Source organism: Aedes aegypti, chromosome 2, assembly GCF_002204515.2.
Source record: "Aedes aegypti strain LVP_AGWG chromosome 2, AaegL5.0 Primary Assembly, whole genome shotgun sequence".
Taxonomy (NCBI): Eukaryota; Metazoa; Arthropoda; class Insecta; order Diptera; family Culicidae; genus Aedes; species Aedes aegypti.
In genome coordinates, this window is record NC_035108.1 from 458,074,813 (window position 1) to 458,098,073 (window position 23,261).

General features: G+C 36.8%; 1 protein-coding gene across 1 annotated transcript in view; it reads right to left on the minus strand.

Moving 5' to 3' along the window:
- The window catches only part of LOC5565898 (zinc finger protein 235), a 40,300-nt gene extending 17,772 nt beyond the window's left edge, over positions 1 to 22,528 (minus strand). Inside the window, exon 1 of the mRNA XM_021848121.1 lies at positions 21,773 to 22,528. Coding sequence (XP_021703813.1) covers positions 21,773 to 21,964 — 192 coding nt within the window. The 5' untranslated portion in view covers positions 21,965 to 22,528. The remainder of the gene's footprint in view (positions 1 to 21,772) is intronic.
- Positions 22,529 to 23,261: the final 733 nt, after the last annotated feature.

Here is a 23,261-nt window from a genome sequence, read left to right on the forward strand (position 1 = left end):
TCAGTCCTCGTGCTTAATTAACCCGCGACAATGATGCACTCTCCCTTCGTCGTCAGCCTTGATTTACTGCAAATGAAGCCACGATTTACATTACGGCTTATGATCGCCGCCTTACGAAGACGGAAAACGTTTTCCAATTATCATAAAGATCTCCAAAAACCCGATCAGTCCGAAGGGCTTCTTTTAATCGATACAACGCGTCCGTCGGCTACAAATTATCATCCATGGACGTATTCGGAGGGGGCATTGTTTAAGTCGGCTAGGAGAAGCAGTTTGCCTAGGCTACTTCTGCTACATGTGTTGTGCTATATACACTGGCCCTCCCCCAAAAAAATATCGTAAGGTGGTTTCGGGGAGGGTTTGAGGCCAAGGGTAATGTCGGTGCACTCGGTACACCACTTGAGCAGTTCAGCGAGAATTGCTCATGTACAGTGCATGCAATTTTTCCAGGGTTAATATTCACAAAAATGCGTCATAATCAATTTATCAGAGTCCCACTAGAAATAAGGGTACTACCAAAAGTTTTCCAAAGATAACGTCACGAATCCGCTGAGGATTTTATGGAATTCACCCCAGAATCTTGACATGTAAATGACTCCTATACACCTCATATAGGAATTTCTGAATAAATTTTCTGCCAAAGAATTCTTTAAACTTAAAAATATATTATATCATCATCCCTGAATATTTAAAAAACACACTCTTTAATTGTATCCTGGTTAATTCCTTTTTTAATTGCTTCTTTCAAGACTTCTGGGACTTTGCCTTAAATACTACAATATTCTCGTAAAACCATTTCAAAGATTTCGTTCCAGAAAAAATCAACATAAGGGCAGTCTTCAAAAAATCCCTTTCCAAGAGCTGCTGAGATTCAAAATCACCAGAGCATGATTTGTTTCGCGCGCATTCTTGGTTCAAATCCAGGCATGCAATGAATCATGCCACGTGTATGGGAGGATTGATTCCCAGGATTCAATCCCAGATCAATTGTTTGATGGTACAATAAATCGAGTCAGCATTGATATTTCAAGCAATGTTAACTGAAAACTCCTTTCTGACAGGACGTTTGTGATGAGTCTATCGTCAATTTTTACAGCCTTCTGACGCTGACCTACACGAATGTACTGTAATGTATAATGACTTCCCGTTTAGACGGGATTCCTTGCTTTTAATAAGAGAATATGAATAAGATTCTATCAGAATTTTAGAATTGACTTCCGCAAGAGTATGTCTGAATACCAAACATAGTGCTGTGACGCCCAAATATTTGACTTAATACACTACACCAAGGCTAGTAATGACCACCAGTAGGGCGAACCACTAGGGTGGTTTGATACAACTCTTGAACGTTTCTGACGACCGATATAATTTTCCTTACTACTGCGCCTCTCATTTTATAGGTTTGGTTCATCCCAATCCTCATTGAAACGTATAATATTCATGTTGGACACGTGAAGCATTTTGTACTATTTAATTCGGGGAGTTTGTTGTATTCTGCATTCAATTGATCTCCTGTGATCTCATGACAGTGATTGAATCCTGGCACAAATCCCGCACGCTGAGATTGTAAAAAGCAGGATTCCAAACGATCCCGCTCATTAAGATGAATTCAAAGCATGCATGTTTAAATCTTGGAGCAGAAGGATGATCTTAGAAGACTGCATAAGGGTAATTTCTTCAAAACTTTGCTATTAGTGCAGTCCCGAGCAACGCACATATTATAATTGAGCATTATCAACTTATATATGACCAGATACAGTCATATATAAGTTGATGTTGCACAATTTATTTATTTTTCTTTATTATTGAGATTTTCAGCCCTGGGCTGGTTCATCTCATATGTTGCACAATTGTAACCTATGTGTTGCTTGGGCTGTTGTTGGCAAGGTAGTCGACACGTTTTCGTTGACATTTGACAGCACCTTCAGCATTCACGTTACGAGATATCAAACGTATGTACGAAAAAAATGTCAATTGAATGCATCTAACCATGACCGCGTCACTAGAAAACAGTACGATTTTCTTTATTTCTTTCAATTTTCGTCAAAAGAGCTGCTTTTATTGGCTTTAGAACATTATGTCGAATGACATTTGATCGAAAGTACATTTGGTTGAAGGTACATTTGGTCGAAAGGTTTATTTGAATCTTTAACATTTGTTCGAATGACATTTGGTCGGGGTTCTGCTAAACCGCACCAAGTGCCATTTTTTTAGAAATTGAGTTTTTACACCAAAGGACTTAAATAATCATAACCTCTCTACCATAAAAATATCGAGTGATTTGAACAATCCCTTGTAATCTTACAAGGGAAGGTCACGATGGTGTTACACGGGGTTTTCAACCAGACTATTTTTGTTAGATTCTACATGTCAAAATATGAAAAACCCCAAAGCCTTTCGGGTGATGGACCAGTGGTGTAGCCAGGAGGGGCTCTGGAAGGGGCAATTTTGTGCGTATATAATATTATTGAGTTAATTGAAAATTTGACAAAAAGATTTTTCTCAGTATTTATTATGATAGTAGTGAACAGAATTAACATTAATGTATGTTGAGAATGTATTTGTATGCCATAGGCGTAGCTAGGATGGATTTTTCTTAACATATTATTCAAATAAAACCAAATTTATTTCGGTGTTTATGTTCCATGCATTCTATGTATTTTTATTTCTTCCATAGAAGACATGCTTTTCTCCAATAATATAATTAGACTGGGATTGTCAAAAATGAAGCAGTAGTGTATCCAGTAAGGGTCAAATGTGGAAACATTTTGCCACACTATCATTTTCCAATTATTTTTTGTTTTTGTTTTTTTTTTATTTGTTATGGAACATGTATACTGTTTGTATACTTGGTAATTTTTAATTTTAGTTATAACAAAATAGAAAAAAAAGTTAAACAAAATAAGAGACAGTTGTATTGCCAGAAAACGTCACTCACAGTGCCAAACAAACGTAAAATAATTTTACTCTATCTTTAAATTACGTAACGCTTTTGGAAGAAACTGGTAATATATTCGGGTATTAGGGTCGGTAAAAATATATAATGTTGTTACAAAACACTTAAACGAACAAAATATTATAAATTTTTACTCTTTCGCAACAATGTTTATGTAGAGTATAACAGATTGTACCTTAACACTAGTAAATATCTCGCTCCAGAATACTTTGCATTTTCCCAAGTATTATTGGATAAACTAGGCTCGTCAAAACCTCGGAGTTTACCCTTATTTTCCCCCCTGTTTACATTATTAATTACGCTCCTTCAATATATTCTGATCATGTTTTTATTCTGACTAGTGACTGAAAACAAACCCTTTCTGATCATACGATTCTGAAAAACAGTCAATATGTAACACCATCCTGACCTTCTCTATTCAGAAAAAAATGCATCAAGAGAAAGAATATATTATAGGCAATTTGAGGAAAGGTAGACAAGGGAAGAAAACAAAAGCAATCCGTGGAATTATGGAAAAAAAATCTAAAAAACAGCCCCATTTCTGACCTCGGGGGTTTTTTTTTTAGCAGCATATCTTGTCAGCACAATGTGTATCTCCATATCTTCTTCATTATTCAACTGGCCCTTTCCAAGCTCTTTTTACTACACTACTGGAAAAACATTAAGTTTATCTCGAGTTCTATGACAGATAAAATATAAAGTGAACGGAATATTGACACAAAAATCAACTTGGTTTTATTTGAAAAGTATGACAAGAAGAACCCATACTAGCTACGCCTATGACATACAAATACATTCTAAACATAGATTAATGTTAATTCTGTTCAGTACTATCATAATAAATACTGAGAAAAATCTTTTTGTCAAATTTTCAATCAACTCAATAATATTATATATGCACAAAATTGCCCCTTTTAGCGCCTCTCCTGGCTACACCAATGGTCCATCACCCGAAAGGCTTTGGGGTTTTTCATATTTTGACATGTAGAATCTAACAAAAATAGTCTGGTTGGAAACCCCGTGTAACACCATCGTGACCTTCCCTTGTTAGATCACAAATTTTGTTTGTGATACGTAAAACTGTAATTTTGTTTAGCCAGAGTGAACCATAAACCAACGCACGTCATCAGAGGGAATTCATTTTTCAGATGTAAAGCTATATTTTTCCAATTTTCTTTTATATTTTTACAATTTATCCATTCCAAGCAACTCATACAAACAGAGGCCAGTGGAATTGGACAGCAAATAATTATTTAAAATAAAATATTGTTTCGATGGCGTTGATCTATTTTCTTTGAAATTTTATCCAGCCACACCGCACTAAGTACTGTTTATCTGAAAATCACATTTAGGCATGAAGTAAAGGCATTTACATACCATAAATACTTGCATTTGCTTGTTACATAACATATTTATCAATGCACACAGAAGCCGTAATGAAAAAACGAATCAATTTAATCTGTTACTGTGTGAACAACTCTTGATGCGCTTTAGTTGTTCAGAAAATGGCATTCTCGCCATAAAACCCGGTCAGACAAAGTGCACATTACTTGATTCAAGTTTATCACCATTCATTCAAAAAGTGAAAATGACCTAGTGGTAGCATACTATATTACCACTCAGAAGGCACGAGTTCGACTCCCGATGAAACTTTTTTTTTCTGTTGTTCTATCCGATGGCAATGGAAGTGAACAACTTTTAGATTATGTGGTTATTTTTATGTTGCAGTAAAACATCAGCAGGTCAACGTGCATCTGAAATGATGGTCATTCCTGGTGAACACTTCACGCATTGAACTGTGAACTTGATCAGCAAAGGTACACAAAATGGGAGCAACTTGGTGCGCTTTGGCAGAGCGAATTCATGGTTATCTTCGATCATTAGGATTTATGTATGAACACGTGAGAACTTTGATTCAATACATACGAATCCTTTCCATATAATTAATGTTAATCGCATGTGAGCGATAAAAAAAATTAAAATTATCGTCCGCGATAAACTAGTACAGGAAAAGACTTTAAAGTAAAATATCTCGGAATAAAGATTTTGGCACATGGTGCGGTTTAGCAGAACCCCGACCATTTATTCGAATGACGTTAATTCGAAAGTACATTTAGTCGAATGAACATTTCGTCGAATGGACATTTGGTCGAAAAGGATTAAATTGCCTCAAGAAAGACTTAAGAGGGATTCCACGGAGGCATGCAAGTCGATTCTGATCGACCATTTCAAAAATATCTGAAACTTTGCACAGTTTTTCAGTTCCATCTAAATCGTCATTTTCCGATATCAAATCTTCAAGTTGAGTCACGACTAACTTTTCAAAAGGGTGTATGTGAAAATGGTTCAAAAATATTCAAAAAGCTGCACAGCAAAAACGGTTCGTTCGATTGTTAGACAACTAAAGAAACAAAGTTAGACAACTAAATAAAGATTCCAAAAAAAATACACACAGTAAATAAAAATTTTTTGTTGCATTAAAAAACATCATTTTTGTCACAAAAACTCAAATATCTCAAAACCCTATCGGAATACCAACGTTATTTTTTGAGGGAAAACGGTCCATTATATTAGCTATCTACCATAAAAATTTGGTGATGGTAAGCCAATAAACAAAAAAGTTATGACATTTCAAATATTTCACAAATTTGACACTTAGTGAAAAAAAAATTTTTTTTCATTGTTAATTTTTTTTAGGACCGCAGTTTGTTGCTGAATTTTTTGTTAAGGGTACCACATGAGGTTAACAAGTTGTTTTCATGATATTTTATTTAATTATTCATAACTATTATAGCATCTTTTAGAAAGTTAGACGCGATCCAGTGTTGTGATCTAAAGTCTTGATAGTGTCATATTTTTTATTGTACGTAACTGAAGAAAAATTCTCTCAATAGTGTTGAAATCTTTTGATAAAAGAAACCTATAAGAAATCTAATATTGAAGACAAAAGCTACAAAAAAAGTTTTCTATACAGGTATACGACTAGTTTACCTGCAAAAAGTTTACCCCGTAGAGAACAAGGCGAGTCTATACCCAGGTGATCTAGTATACGTAAAGCAGGTCGGTTTTCTCGGCGCTGGTTTTCTCCACAAAGTTAAAATCTGATTACACCTGGGATAGACCCGCCTTGGTAGAGAATAGACTTTGTTAATCATATTTGGGAGAAAGCGAGTAACTTCAACAACATCAAAAACATGATAGGTACATACCATGAACATACTCACGAAAAAGCTAAAAATATACTACCACTATGGTTATAAAAGATTTAACTGTAAAATTTTTCTTCAGTCAAGCAAACGACACCAAAAACTTAAAAGTGATTTTGTTTATTAAAATCTAACGAGCAACATGAGTAGTCGCTTTCTCAACTGTTGCAGGCCGTTTGCAGAAAAAAAGTGTTCGAAAGAGCTACGAAATCTCACCGAAAGCACCATAGATAAACTGAAAGCGGCTGGTTATGCTCCAATGTCTACATTGAATACAAATTTACGCATTTGTACGTCCTGCCGTTTAAACGTTGACAAACGGGCAATCTGTACATCATCAGTGGATCAGGTTGTAGGAAGTTCGAAAACAACAACAACTGAGGAATTACTAGATGCACCGACAACAACTGAGGAGTTACCAGAAGTACCAAGTACAGACAGTCTTGCCACGGTACCATCAGCGACATCTGTTTCAACAAATCAATCAGAAGATGAGTGCATCCAGAAGGTCAACATCGAACGCTTCAACGAAGGGATAGCTGGAATAAAAGTGACTCCGATTAAATGGACGAAGATGGGTTACGTCAATTATCCCGAGAAAAAATACCGTGAAATCAACGGAGCTGTACGAAGAAACCTCTTCAAATTAGGACCTGAGGATGTGGAAAATACAGACTACGATGAGGTAATTATGAATATGAAGGAAAGGTTCTCGAATCTAGCCACGACAAGGAAAGAAAAATTATTGATTTTGTCGATGCTACCAAGCTCGTGGTCTATTCAAGACGCCATTGATGAGTTCAAAACCAATAGAAATACAGCAAAAGAGGCAAAACAATTCAAAAATAACTGTCTTGCAACCAAAAATGCTAGGTCGAATACTTCATTAACAGATGAGACAAAAGAAAAAAAAATTCAATATTTTGAAGACGATGAAGTAAGTAGAGCTATGCCTGGCCAAAAAGATTATGTATCTGTAAAAAAAGATGGAAAGCGTCAAGCAATCCAAAAACGATTAATGATGACTACTTTGAAAGAAGCGTATACACGCTTCAAGGAAATTAACGAAAATATTAAGGTAGGGTTTTCCTCATTTGCAAGCCTTCGTCCAAGGCAATGCAAGCTTCTATCCAATTCAGGAACACATAATGTTTGTGTGTGCACAACACACGAAAATATTAACCTAATCTTACATAGTTTGAAAAGAATCAATTTATCAAAGGATATTAAAATGTTACCTGATAGTCTTTTGTGTGAAAATACAACATCAAATTGCTATCTACGATCTTGTTCGGATTGTCCAGATTCTTCATCATTGGAAAATACTTTATTCGCTGAGTTTGAAGAAAATTATATTGATCAGTTATCATTTGAGCAATGGGTGACCACGGATAGGTGTGACCTAGAAACTATTGTAAAACCTGTAGATGAGTTTGTGTCATTTTTTTGCTTGAAATTAGAAAGTTTAATTCCTCACGACTTTATTAAAACAGAGCAATCCCGCTTTTTAAAAAATACGAAAAATACATTACAAGATGGTGAATTTTTAGCCATTTGTGATTTTTCTGAAAACTATAGCTTTGTATTGCAAGATGAAGTGCAGTCCCATCACTGGAACGTACAACAAGCTACAATTCATCCATTCGTTATTTATTTCAATGGAAGTACGCAAATTGAACATTTTAGTTTTATTGTAATTTCCGAAGATTTAAGACACGACTCAGTATCTGTAAATTTGTTCATTGCCAAAATGATTAACTTTTTTCGCGTTGATAAGGATAAAGAAATCAGAAAGATATATTTCATGTCTGATGGAGCAGCATCGCAGTACAAAAACCACGTATATGGCAACCCCAATCCCACCTAATGGGTTTGACAGCAGTCAAGATCATTTGAGTATCCGCATTGAAATGCATTTGAGTATCCAACGGTTGCTTAGAATATGTTGGATTCGAAAAGATGGCGGCGCCGCATACTGCTGACAAAAACCGTAAGAATTTTTCGAGCCTATGTCAATTTAAATCAAAGTACGGAATTGATGCAGAATGGCATTTCTTCGCTACGTCACATGGCAAAGGTCCTTGTGATGCTATTGGAGGAACCATTAAGCGCATGGCCACAAGAGCAAGTTTAGCCAAAGAACGTGAGCATCCAATTAAAACTGCAAAAGAACTATTTGATTGGGCGAATCGCAGAAAACAAGAAGATTTAACAAAATTATCATTTTGTTTTACTACTACTGAAGAGTACGAATTAACGGCATCAGAGCTCAGCGAGCAATATAATAACGCGAAAACGATCCAAGGAACCCAAAAATTTCACTGTTTCATTCCATTGTCAGAAAATAAAATTAAAGCAAAACTATACTCGAACTGTACTGATAATGATGCAAAAGTGTTCGATATTGTAAAAAAATTGAATAACAATAAATAAATAAATAAGTATTAATAAAATGTTTTCATGATCTCATAACGCATACCCAAATCCAAAACTTTTAAAGTTTATATATAACATTTAGAAACTCATCGATCATACTCTAAAAAAAAAAATATCCTGGTAAAAAAAAATTATTTTCGTGTAATCTGTTAATTCACTTTAATTTATACATATATACATATACATATAATATTTATACATATACATAATATTTATACATATAATATACATAATACTAATGAATACATGAAAACGACTTGTTTAATTCACGCAAGGCCCTTAACAATAAAATCAGCAACAAACTGCGGTTCCCGTAATAATTTACACCGAAAAAAAAATTTTTTTTTTTCTACTAAATGTGAAAATTGTGACATGTTTGAAATTTCATAACTTTTTTGTTTATTGGTTTACCATCACCAAATTTTTATGGTAGATAGCTAATATAATGGACCGTTTTCCTTCAAAAAATTACGTTGGTATTCCGATAGGGTTTTGAGATATTTGAGTTTTTGTGTCAAAAATTATGTTTTTTAAGCAAAAAAAAATGTTTTTTACTGTGTGTTTTTTTTTTTTTGGAATCTTTATTTAGTTGTCTAACTTTGTTTCTTTAGTTGTCTAACAATCGAACGAACCGTTTTTGCTGTGCAGCTTTTTGAATATTTTTGAACCATTTTTACATACACCCTTTTGAAAAGTTAGTCGTGACTCAACTTGAAGATTTGATATCGGAAAATGACGATTTAGATGGAACTGGAAAACTGTGCAAAGTTTTAGCTCAATAGAAAAAAATGAATTAAAATATTTACCAAATTTTGGTGCGGTTGCTTGGAATCACTCTAGAGTAACTACGAGAAAAAAAAGAAAAGAGATATAGGAATTCCAAAAATATGTTAGCCTAATCTACCATAAATTCTTTCAAAGATATTTTCTACAGGAATCTACCACGAATTTAACTAAGGGCACCTACACGTATTTTAGAATATACATTTTCCAAGAAACTCCAAGATAATAATAAATCTTCAAGCTGTTTAGTGAAATACTTATAAATAAATTAAAATCGAATTTAGCACCTATACAAGTCGAGTCTAGTACATGAATATGAAGACTGCCTTATAGTACGCGTATCTTCCAAAGGATTCAAACTCTAGTGGAATTAAATGATATACATAGAACTAAATTCAGTTTTCATTTATATTTAACCCAAGAGTTTTTTACTTTTTGAATTCCTTCGAGATTTGCTGTTGATTTTGCTTTATTTTTTTTTATAATATACAGTCACCCCACGCAGTTGAATCACCTACAATTTATGAATCAGCTGACTTCAAAAGACAAAACTATTATCAAACTTATCATAAAACATCACAGAAGTATTTTTACTGATAAGAAACTATGTGTAAAAATAATTCTGTGATGTTTTGTGACAAGTTTGATAATAATTTTGTCTTTTGAAATCAGCTGATTCATAAATTGTGGGTGATTCAACTGCGTAGGGTCACTGTATCCGGGAAATTCATATATATATTTTTTAAATGGAGCCTCTTAAACATTCTCCAGTTGTACATTTACGTGCCTAAATTACATGAGGTATTACATCTATCACTTCTACTGTGGTTCCTGCAGAAAATTCTTCACCAATCCTCTTAAGAGATTTAATGAATCTCGTCGAAGATTTATTCCTGAAGTTGTCCTAGTTGTCCTGAGGAATCCTCAAAATGGTCTACAATGAATCATTACAGGATTTCAGTAATTCATCTCTCGTAAGACAATTCAATAATTTGTTCAAAAATTCATTTGCAGATATATTACGCTCATAGGAAATAATATCTTTTCAAAGGATCCCACATTTAATTCAACTTATATTTTTTCGAAGGATACATTAGATATACATTGCAGGAAATTCCTCAAGATATTTCAATTTTGATTTGATCAAATGTTACTTTATACATTACTGTAAGGAATTTTAAAGTAATGTCGTAGAAAATTTTCAAGTTTTCTGATAATTCTTGTCAAAGTATCTAAATGGACTTCTGATGGATATTTTAAAAGTTCAATTTGAGAAACCACAAAATTAAACTTTAAGGAAATTTTCCAATCGTTACGGATAATTTTCTAAAAATATCCTTGGAAAAAATTAAGTGATTATTCGATAGGGTTTCATTGTTCTGGGAGAACTATCTTGATTACTAGAGTTAGTTCAGACGGAATTAAGAACGAAAATACTAAACGAGCTCTTAAAAGTATTCTGAGAGACATCTCCCCAGGAGATAATGGAGTGATTCATGTCAGAATCATTAAAAAAATATAATTTGTGAAGTCTAAATAAAAGTCTTGATCTTTATATCAAGATTAGTGATATTTTTTTTTTATAATGTCACACACGAGGCTCATCTTGATTGGAATATCTAGAAGATTTTGGTCCAAGAAAAATCTCAAGTTGCTGGAGGTACCGTTTTATATTTCACGCGAAATGTTTCAATTTTTGCTGTTCAAAAGTTCTCAATTTCAAGGCTCGTTTAAGTAAACTTTTTCCATAAATATCTTTGAAAATTTATAATGCCCAACTACCTTAGATGTCTCTTTGGTGGTTTAACGATTTCGATTGATGATTTGACTGTTCCATTAATGATTATCATGAGCTGTCCGGAGTTCGATTCAAAGTGTCCGGAATATGAGGCGAAAGTGAGGAAGCGTCCGGAATAAGAATCATGAAAAGGCTACACATTTATTTAAATTTATTGAAGTTGCGGAAGCGTATTCTTCACCCACTGTTCAAAAGTAAAGGGCTTCCGACGCTCGATAGCGCTAAGGAATCATACAGAATGATTTATTTTGTATGCTCTATGCTGGGTTATATTTCCCTGAGTCCTTAAGTGTCCGTAATATGAATCAAAATGGTACATCTAAAGAGAACTTTAAATCAAATCCTGGGGAATATCTTTGAAGTTTTATTCACAGAAAGGTAGTCTTTCATAAGTTCTGAATCGAGTAGTGTTAGAAATTTCCTTTGATTTTAGATTCACTCTTTTGCCATCGATGAAATCTTTCAACTGTTTCCAACCCGTCCAAAACTGTAAACTGATCCCATTGTCTAGTCGAGGAAATAAATCTAGTAGCATTTTGTAATCCTGCTAGTCCACTGTTATAGAATAAGGAATGTTATGTTTCTAGCAAAAGTTAAAAAAAAACCGCAAAATAAGAATGGAAGAATTTTTATTTTGTGAAAAATAGTGAAATATTTCATTGCTCTCCCCTGATGAAACCCCTAACTACACCAATGCTTACAACCCCAATAATGAATCAATGTCGTGTCCTTCTTCCATCACATCCCTGATCAGTATGACGCAACAGCTGCCACTCTGTATCGTCTCACCCAGGATCAATAACGCGTCGATATCGGCTTTCATGCAGCGCAGGAATTTTCGGTCAAGGATTAAGCCAGGAATTTACGAGTATCACTTTCAACCCGACGACAAAAACCCATTCGATCGAGTAAGGCACCTGACCCTTCCTTTTCTCAAAGCTAGGTCACCGATCAACCCGATCTCGTTACATAAAATTGAGAAATTTATGTCAGCCTGGGAACTTTCTCCGGCCATGTTTGGTTGGTGACGAGGGTCCACCTGATCCGATTTGTTCGGTTTTATATTCCGTTCGGAGCGAAATCAATTTGTACAGCTGCGGCTGCGATCGATAGAGGGGAATTATTCGGGATCATTAATCACCCCGGGCTGGGAGTTAGTGAAGCTGACGACGACGGTAGCGTTTGGTGATTGTTGGCGCAATCGTCGCGCACTCGTCTCGAGGAGGGAAAAAAGTGTAATTAAAAATCAATCAAGAGCCCGAAGCGAACTTTGATTAATAATATTCCACTTCACACTCCAGGCGCTGCCAAAAATGGGCTCTTCACTAAATGCGATGGGTTTTCTATGGAACAACATGGGCGACGATAGGATCGTTCCCACAAAAAAGCGACACACTTGTTCGTTGCCATCAAGTCGTTCTTGTACGGGGGATTTACCCACGCATCGCACAAGTGCGCCCAATCTGTTCTAGGCTAAGCGAGCTTACGTACACGGCACACGATCATGTAGGCATATCGCCTGTCAAGGCGACTGTCGTTCGATTAGATTTGGTGTCTGGCGACTAATGGCCAACGGGGACCACAGGTCGGTGAAGGTTGAATCATGCGACAAGTGTGGTCCATCCGTGAAGGCGTAATTGATCCCTACGAGATGGTATACAGGCAGCGTTGCGAATGTGTGTCTGAGGAGGTTCGTCGCTTAGTTAGAGACGCAATGAAGTCTTTCTGGAAAATATTCTCAGGGAAGTGCCGGAATCGAAGATTGAGAAGGTTTTGGACTGATTTCGCAACTACTTAGGGTGAAAATTATTCAAAATTGAGCTCCGAATCTAGACTCATACGTGAAAAGAGAAAACGCTAATTACTGTGGAAGTTCTTATACGAACACTAAGCTGAGAAATAGACTTATTCCCCGTTGGAACGTAACGCACAAATAGCATCAACTTCGTTTAAACTGCGGAGACCTGCAAGTATTTTTAAGATCGTCGACATGACAATTTTTAATGAAACAAATGTTTAGTAGTGATTCTGTTTCCTAAAAAAAAATCTACTAATTTCCTCTCCAGTGCACCAATTTCCACATCAATCATAAACCTTCCGAGTCCAGAGACCTTATCTGTCTTCAACACTGTCCACCAGCTACCGCACAATTGTCAACTACCCATTTACAGCCTCGGAACCAGTTCAGCACAATCAATCAACGTAACGATCATCAGTTCATTTACACCGCGCAAGTGCGAGAAAAGATCGATCGAATGACAGATCAGGTTCGTCTCTTACAGCTTGCCATTCTCATCTACCACATAGATCACACTCGCAATTAAAAGCGGGGTGGTGCAGTCAGTAGCTGAATGATCTCCAGTGCAAACGTGAGTCTATTGCACTTTCAATTTCCAATTCCTCCCAAGTCGTCGTCGTCGACGGGTGGCGTCAATTAAATCGTAAAAAAGTACAACATAACTGCATTCTCCGAGAGCGGTTACAAGTTTTCCCAGTTTGGGAAAATCAAGCCAGATGGAAGTGGCGTGGAAATTATGATACCAATTGAATAATACCTCTGGTTCGGGGAGGTGAGGTGGTGTCTGGTGGTAAGGTGAAATGGGTTCAAAAATGGAAATTACCACACGTCAATTAAGTCGAGCATAAGTTCGCACCGGGCACGTGGTATGGATCATGTCTAGCGTGGTAGGATCAAGTTCAGCGCGCACGACTAGTATGATGATCACTTCTCTGATAGGCGATCGTTGAACTTTTGCGCGAGGTGGAGCGATCTTGATTGAAAAATTCGCTCAAACTCGATGTCAACGCGCAGGATCATGAGTGAGCTTTCACTGGCGGCAGTACGAGAGCTACGTGAGCGAGTAGCGTGCATTAATTATGTCAACCGATGGAGAATGAGCGGGCGAGCTCCCTTCGCTCACTGTCAATCACCGAGCGAGCCACGAAGTTGAAAAAACACCGTCGCATAATTAAAACAATTAAGACCAATTGCAACCAGACGACAACGACTTCGTCCGGTTGAAGCGAGAGAGAGAGAGCCAACTTGGGTGCGAACCGCTCTGATTACCATAGCAATTAGCAACTCCGCAGCGCAGCTCTTGAAACTGGGCCGGATCAGAGATTCCCTCGGTCGATCCGCCGAAGAATGCCCGAAATTTCCGCTCGGCTTTGGCGCCGATAATTGCAGCCCACACAATGATTGATCGCTTTTTGATCCCATGGTCGAGCACCTGCCCTTCGCTCGGGTCGTCATTGTCTCTCGGTGCGTAGAACACCCTCTAATTGATCATCCATTTTCCGGTAACCTACCAGAAGAGCATTCGGAGAAACTAGGGACAGCAATTTGATGTAACATTTCTCTCTTCGTCGTCGTCGTTTTCTTTGCTCGGTTTTATTCGGAAACCACTTAAAAAATCATCTCTCAGCCAGCAGCGTCGGGCCGGTCGGGTCAGGTTCGAAATCAAGTTCAAAGGCGTGTGAATTCGGATGATGCTGATGATGGGGGTGTTTCGGATGCAGGTAGACACTGGCAAGACAAAAGAACTTTGACCGAGCTGGTTGCCGGAGAAACTGGAGAGAAGCGACGGCCGCAATCGAAGTTGGATGATCTATTAACAGCTCTCGGGGATTCGGAGATCGGTGACTCGATTTGGTGCCGTCGTGGTAAAGTGCTGATGGGTTCGGGACCAGATCGGACTTTTTGACGTTTTGTGATGAATTGAGATGAACGGATGGAATCGGAGTTTTGTTACTTCGTGTGCGATGCATTGTGAGTAAGGGCGTTTGCATCTTTGAGACTGTGATCTTTGATGTTGAGACGTTTGTTGATCAGTAGATTTGGCTTCCTTAGAGAAATTATTGATTCGTTACATGTGCCTTATGGTTTTAAGTAACCAGATTTCATATAATATCGTATCAAAATAAATTGAACCGTTTTTCAGACTAGGAGTTTTGATAATTAACCTGAAGTGTACGATTTGACAGATAACTTTGGATTATTTTAACAATGTTTATTGGCAAATAAAGTTCCCTTTTTTAATTTTGCCATTAAACCTTTATTCCAAACACTGTCTAATGCCGTGAAGAGCAAAACCAGTAGAATAGCCTTAAGATTTTTTGAAACGAATCAAATTTGTTACGCGTAAAAATTGATGAGTGGTTGAATGTCCATATTGCAATCCGAAATGTTGGCAAAAATTGATTTTTTCAAAAAGTTTACTGATCGAGAAAAGCATGGTTGGATGGTTGGACGATTTTGATTCAGGTAGAGTTTGAAATCTCATCATCTTTTTGCAAAGAACGGTTCATACCGCAATTGTACCAAAAAACCTGTAGTACACTACTCACTCTAATATGGGTCTCCTAGTAATGGTTATTAGTCACTTTGTTCCACATACAATTCAAATGGAAATGACCCATAATAGTGTGTTGTGCTACTATTCTACGAATGTCGTTTCCCCGATCGTCAGTTCCCCGAATGCCAGTTCTCCGAATTCCCCGTTTCCTCGAATACCCCTGTTCCCCTAAAAGTGTTTCACAGTCATAATTGTCATAAATTTTTGCATTTCAAGGTGGTGAACGAACCAACCGGTCATCGGAAATGCATCCTTCTTTATTCGATAGGCAGATCTTTCGAGTTTTACCGTCCTCAGCAATTTTGGCAATACGTGTTTAGTCAAGAATAATCAGATATCTGCTTCTTTTGATTGCTTATAGTTCTTTCTGGTTCAGAACCCTGCCACTTAAGGCTATTCTGTATCTTTTTAAACTGAATCACTTTTCGGGGAAACGACTCATTCGGGGAAATAGCTTTCGGGAAAACGGCTCGTTTGGGGAATTGACATTCGGGTAAAAGTAGCACAATCATAATTGTATGACCACTGTAAATTATACTGGATTTTAAATAACAAGCGATCAAGTTACGGAGAAAGGTCCCTGTAACGGTTTTTGAAATTACAGTTTACATGTGATGCATTTTCATCAATCGATTTTTTTTTGTAGCAATGGCAAAAAAGTTTAATATAAAAAAATAAATCAATCGCAGGATTCATCCTTTGGCGGAGAGGTCATCCGCAAACAAAGATTTTTGACATCTCTGACGTAACTCATGTAAGTTAAACTGTTTGAGAGTAGATTTGCTGTATAAGTTCGTGGAGAAAGTTAGAAGCGAAGGGCGTTAGTGGCAAAACTGAATTTGAGGAGAAACGGAATTGAAAGTTTGAAGCAAAATGCTTGATGAAATTTTCACCTACAAATGTGGTTGGATTTCTTGAAAACAGCAGAAGTTTTTCAGTTTATTTAATCACGAGCTATTGCATTTCTGCATGGAATTAACCCTCTAATACCCAACTCCGCCTTTAGACGGGGCACACTTTGAGATTTTGTGTATTTTTTCGTAGCTCGGAAATCAAAAATATTTTTTTTTCTTAATAATCGACTCATAACAATCTGTTAAATTTGAATTTCCTTTATGACTTTGAAACTTTTTTATTTTTTGAAAATAGTTTGAAAAATTATATTTTTATAAAACCTATAAATGTATGGGGCTTATATAACGCGGTATATTAAAAATCGTTCCTTTTATACTTGCTCTTAGTTATGATTCGTGCTTTACGGCTAAGCAGTGGAGTGGAAGTTTGACAACTACCGAAAAACTAAACATTACATATACGTTCCTTTATATTTTCCAACGATCAACCTATCACATAAGAAGAGTTCGGCGGTATTAACATGATTTCAGAACTGTTTTCCGTTCGTAACATGGAAAATAAAAAGAAATCAGAAAAAACTTAAAAATTGAATATTTTTAGATGTACGGTAAAATCTTGATTTTTTATTATTGCCAAAAAATCAGTAGCCAAAAGAGGCTTCAACAAAAAATGAAAAAGGATAGGGATGTTCAAAAATAAATTATAAATAATTATAAAAATTAGAAACCAAAATTCAAAGGTTTGCGAATAAAAATAAATTATTGCTTTAAACGTGATTAGAATGATTTTAGATAACTAAAAATGATATTTAGATCGAAAATAAAAATTTGGGTATTAGAGGGTTAATCATGGTAAATTAGTATTTGCGATTAAAAAAGATCCGTATGGATCGACATTTTGTGAACATAATATCGATAATTCCTAATATGATATGCAGGTTATCGACCATTTTTTCGGAAATGCTAGAGTTTGATTAAGAATTTATTATCACCTAAAATTTTCCAGACGGCTCAGATAGTAAACCCTACAAAAAGTATGTGCTAAATCTTGGCTTCTTTTAAACTACATTCTGCCAATTTGAACGATCAGTACTTATCATCAGCTGCATTGAAAAAAATAATGCATCGGTTTACCAAAAGTCAGCAATATATTTTGTCGGAACTTCAAGCTCGATCAAACTCAGTACGAACGAAATATGGTTGAGAGCTCAACACACTCCTGCTCAAAACTTGAAAAAAAAAAAAATGAACATTAATATATGTATAAATTTGTTCATCAAAATTTATAGATGTTTCCAGTTTCAAAACATTTGTCATGATTAAAATAATATCTTGCTGCAATAATAGATAGTTGATGACGGATGAAGGGGCCCAGATAGCCGTAGCGGTAAACGCGCAGCTTTTCAGTATGACCATGCTGAGGGTCGTGGGTTCGAATCCCGCTGGTCGAGGATCTTTTCGTAAAGGAAATTTTCTCGATTCCCAGGGCATAGAGTATCTTCGTACCTGCCACACGATATACACATGCAAAAATGGTCAATCGGCAAAGAAAGTTCTCAGTTAATAACTGTGGAAGTGCTAACACTAAGCTGAGAAACAGGCTTTGTCCCAGTTGGGACGTAACGCCAGAAAGAGAGAGAGAAAGAGAGAGAGATGACGGATGAACTTTTTCTTTTTTTTTCTTCTTTACAGATTTTGATCATGACATAACTTTGACAGACCTTTAAAGAGTGTACACGGAGACAGATTTTGACTCAATTTTGGGTTGGTTCAACGCAATTCCGTAGTTGAGCCCAATTACTCAATTTTGGCTAATTTTCCAAGGTCCCCACTAGGTAGTTTGCCTTCAATTCCATTAGAAAAATATACACAGTTTTACCCAAATTTGGCTTATTGAACCAAACTCCCCCCATTGAGTAGATGCAGCTTGCTCTATTGAGGAAGAAAGATAATACCGAGAGGTTTTATTAAACTTAAAATAAACGTAATCTCAAAATTTAGGTAAAGAAAATTCTCCTTGTAGGTTTTCAATTTTATTTTTTTCCGTGCATGTAACGAAAAAAAACACATTCAGTGTAGGCTTCACACCAGAAGGCGAATTGCGGCGCGTATTTTCTTCGAAGCAAAGAAAATTTTCTTGTCGGTGGATTATGGAAGAAAATTTCTTCTCTTCGAAGAAAATGTGCGCAGGAATCCACCTACAGAAGATCTAAATTCAAAATTTCACGCAGTGAATTCTCATACCATTATTAAAGAAAACCTGATCTACTTAGACGATGTCTTAGAATTTTGCAATGATCTTTATCCTTCCAATACCCTTTTTTCGTTCTGAATATAATTTTTCTTTATCAGAAATCGTTCTAAGCATGTTTTGGCAAGTGATTTATTTATATGCGTTTGATAATTATGGTTTTTTATTTTTCTTATTTTTATTTCGTACATTTTTTTCTCGAATCTTTTTCTGGAAATAAATATTTGACAAAAATAAAAATTTGAGTTTTTACGGTACTTGGAAAAAAATCAATGTTTTTCTAGAACATATTTTATTTTCCGTGTAACTAAAGGAAAAATAGGTTTAAAAATATTTTAACAGCCCCAGAAATTCATTCTATGCTATGTTGATTGTGGAAGAAAATGCACATAATTATTTATAACACAATTAATGAGATCCTGTAATTTGTAGGTCATATTTTTTTAAGTAAAATCATTTTGATTTTAAAGCAACCAAAATAAACACAAAATACCAAATGATTCGCAGTCTAAATCAGGGGTTCGGTATTAGTGGGTTATCGAAAACTTTATCATTATTAGTTGATCTATTTCATGAAAGGATGGGCCAGTAATTCAATAAACTGTTCTTAAAAAAAAAAATAAACAATTATGAAGGCATATCGATTACTTTTTCAAATCGACGCAAGTAACTTTCTACACGGTTCTGAGAAAATATTTTCAGAAGAATCACAACCTGTTTTCTAAAACTGTTTTAAAAATGAATCCCATTTTCACATTTTTTCGTCGTGTACATCGCATAAATTTTGCATTCAATCAGCTCGCGTTAGTAGTTTCTATCGTTTCCCACAAAAATTGTACGACAAAATGATAAGTCGTTTCATTCAGTTACTTACGACGTTTTTGTATCAAGGTAAAATCGACTCAAGTAGTGTTTTGTTTTGATTCGTGGTTAAGTCACTTTGTCTCCCATACAACGGAGCGGTGAAAGTTATGGTTAGGTTGCAAAATTGAAAATCTCACTTGAGCCGTAAATCTTGAAATCAAACGTTCTAAAAGTAAAAAACCGAGTTTGGTTTAGACCGAAAAGTGTAGAACTTCGTCTGAGAAACTCGTAGGATTGATAAAACAAGTTTGATCATTTTTCTGAGTTGAGTTTGTTTGAAAAAGTTTTCGAGAAATGTTTTTATATACTACTAGTTGTCCCGGCAAACTTTGTGTTGCCATTGAGTACACTTCCCCGTTTTATATCCTGTACTTCAATGTACACAAACACATTGGAACACTTTGGAAGAATTCTCAAAATTTGATAGCCTGTTCACAAGCTATCTCGTGGCATATAAACACCATTCCATTTGTATTTATATGTGGATAAAACTTTACAAATTATTTTAAAAAACATTACTCTCGAGAAAATAGGTATCCAAACTTTATATGGAATATTATCGAAACATTATTCCGTAGGGAAAAGGCACCAAACATGAATAATATTGATACAAATACATTAGCATGGTTTTTGGGACAATTAATAGACTTTCCTAGTTTTCATGTCATTTTCATTTTCGTTGTAGAACAGCTGACGTGTTCAGAACGTTGTAAATATAAATGTCAGATATACCCAAGTAATCAAATAGCACTTCAATTCGCCTTGCGTAATAATGCAGTGCTATTATACAGCTAACAAGCCCTATATCAGCCGTATAAAAACTATTAGCCCAAAAAGGGCATTAGTTGCTTGGGTATTTCATTATATTTATAATATATTATTATTATATTCCATATCGGTAATTTTGTAAAATGGAATATGTAAAGGTCTTTAATTGAAAGCAAAAACAATACCAAACACGCAAGAAAAATAATGAACAAGTGATTTACGTTTTCATTTTATATTTATCTATCTGGTGTTATTTCTCAACTGAATTGATTACTTAGCCTTTTTAAGATTTCCTCAATTTAAAGTTTATATTCATGTTAAGAGTTGTTAACTGTTAGCATTCTTTACCAAATAACCATTTTTAACTGTGCATATCGTGTGAAAAACAAAAAAAGATATTACATACCCTGTGAATCTTGGACGAGAAGCCTAAAATCCAATTGAGACCTTATGCGAACCTTAAAGGGATACTTATTACTTCATAGAGGCTCGATTATACGAATTGCTCGATTATCAACACTTTATAGTTCGGCTTAACAGATTAGACCGATCAAAACCTACCGCGAACCTTATCAAACTGCACATTCCTTGAGAAATATCAACGAATACAGTTTTTAAATGCCTTGCTTTGAAATTATCCTTGAATATCTCAGTTCTTACTTGAATTATATCAGCTGTATCAGTCCTAAAGCAACTTAGTTGGATTTGCTCTAGTTTTTGACTTATAATTCACCTTCGTCAAGGGGTTTAAAGGAAACGAAATATACGCCGAAATGCCAAAAATAGATTTAAAAGTCCATTAAGCTATTTATAGGCTGATAAAGCCGATAGGATTTATGCAAAGAATAAGGTCTGTAAGAAATTCTAGCAGAAAAAGTGAAGTTAGTTGAGAATTACGAGAATTTATCATTCAAATCATGCTATGATTGTAATACTCATATCTGTTATTTCAACCAATCTTTTATCAAAGGAATTTAATTCAGAAACACTTAAGTCTCATATACCATTTTTGGATTTTGTATCAAAAAAGTACGTTCCCACGATCATAACGAAAACCAACTCCTTAGCCTCAATTTTCATCCATAAATGTATCATTATCATCAGTTGTCAAATACACTCATTTCATGAAAATTTCTCCCCTCACCATCCAAAGCCATTATTCTCGCTCCAGCGAGTTTTCTTTTCGTTCCCGAAAATCGTCTTCCAAGACGCTTCCACCCTCTCCCAAGACACCCATCATTTCCTACGATGCACCAACCGTGCAACATATCTCACTCCCAACTTCCCGGTTGGTCATGGGAGAGTGCGCACCCAAGAACGCACCCAAGACCAAGAACCACTCAAAACAACAACGTCTTCGGGAATTACCGTCGGGGGTCCCTGACCGGCACCCGTAAACTGTCTTTCACACCTGGGTGAGTTTTCTTCGGCGAAGTTCGCACGCTGCCCACGGAGGTGTATCAACACCCCCATCAAGATGATGAAACGGGTCGGTACTTACATCGTCCTCGTCCACGTAGCTGTAGACGTCCAGATTGTCGATCCGGACCGTTCCCTGGAAGGGATAGCAGAGCGTCCCCTGGGGAATCGCCGTGTTGGACCAAACGGTTGCGGTCTGGTCCCGAGAGTTGCGCGCCCCAAGGCCCGTCACGGCCAGTGCAAACTCCTGCGGTATCAATACGCAGGTTTCCATAACTCTTTGATTTCTGACTTTCTACGATTCAAACTAGCATTTATCTGTCACTTTATCTGTTTTTCCGGCATTTGATTTCAATCAAGCATCATTTTCCATTCACCGCTTCACAACGCACTTGACACTTGGTTCAATCTGACGTTATCAACACACAGAACAGAGTTTGCATCGGCGGATGATCTTCGATCAGAACCATAAATTATCTTCTTCAAACAAAACAACGAATCTCCAACGTTCAGGTACACCGGAAGGTTGCTATTGCACACGTTTATCCGCGAGTACCGACGGGGCACACAGGTGATTAAGACGAGGCGAAAAGTCCTTTGCAAAGCAACGCGATCATACGACGCAAAACAAACAACCGGACCACTTTTCACAACAAAAACCCGAAAACCGGGAGTACAAGTCCCGGACGACCCAAAAACCGAAGCAAAAACACACCGCGGAAAGGAAGCTCGGGAGAGAGAGCCCACTGCTAGAAAGCCAACCCGCTGGCTCGACGTTTGTACAAACACTGTTCGCTGGAGATCGTCGCGATCTAACCGTGACCTTCTTGGTCCAGACCCCGTGTATACCCGGAGCTGATCGATACAGTTTCTGTTGTTGTTTTCCGATCGTTCTCTCAATCCACACGCGGCGGCAGCGATCAAGACGCGAGCGAGAGCATAAAGCTCACCTGAACGATCAACCGCTAGGTCCGTCGGAGAGACACCGCGCAGGAACCTGTCCTGCTAAAACCGACGAACTGTAACATACCTTCAAACAAAAGAGAGAGATCGCGCGCCCAGACCCCTGGAACCTGTTGCGTACTCACGCGCCTCACCGTAAGGTGCTTCAGCTGATGCGATCTCCTCCATTCCACACCGTTCTCAGCCACACATATGTGTGTGGATCGCTATGAGCCCACGGAAACCACTTCGCGGTAAGGTACCTTCTTCTTTCGCTCTTCCTTTTATTCGTCCATCACCAAGTCCTCTTTATGCTGCAGCTTCAGTCTCCGCCTTGGTTTTTTGTCACAATACCACACATAACCGCTTGATCGATTCCTTTTCTCTCCCGTAAGCTCGCTCTCTCCCACCTGTAACACCTGTAGCAAGAGAGTTTCATCGATTCAAATCCGTTAAAACACCAGCCTTCTAGCATCGATCACCTTCGGAGAGCGAAAGCTCACTCGCAAATTCTCTCTCTTTGCCCGCATTTCCACGCATTCTTCGATTCTTTGTTTCCGATCGCAGCCGGCCTCGTTGGTCATCAGCGCATAAAACCCTCCGTAATTTCGCCATCTCTGTCACACCCT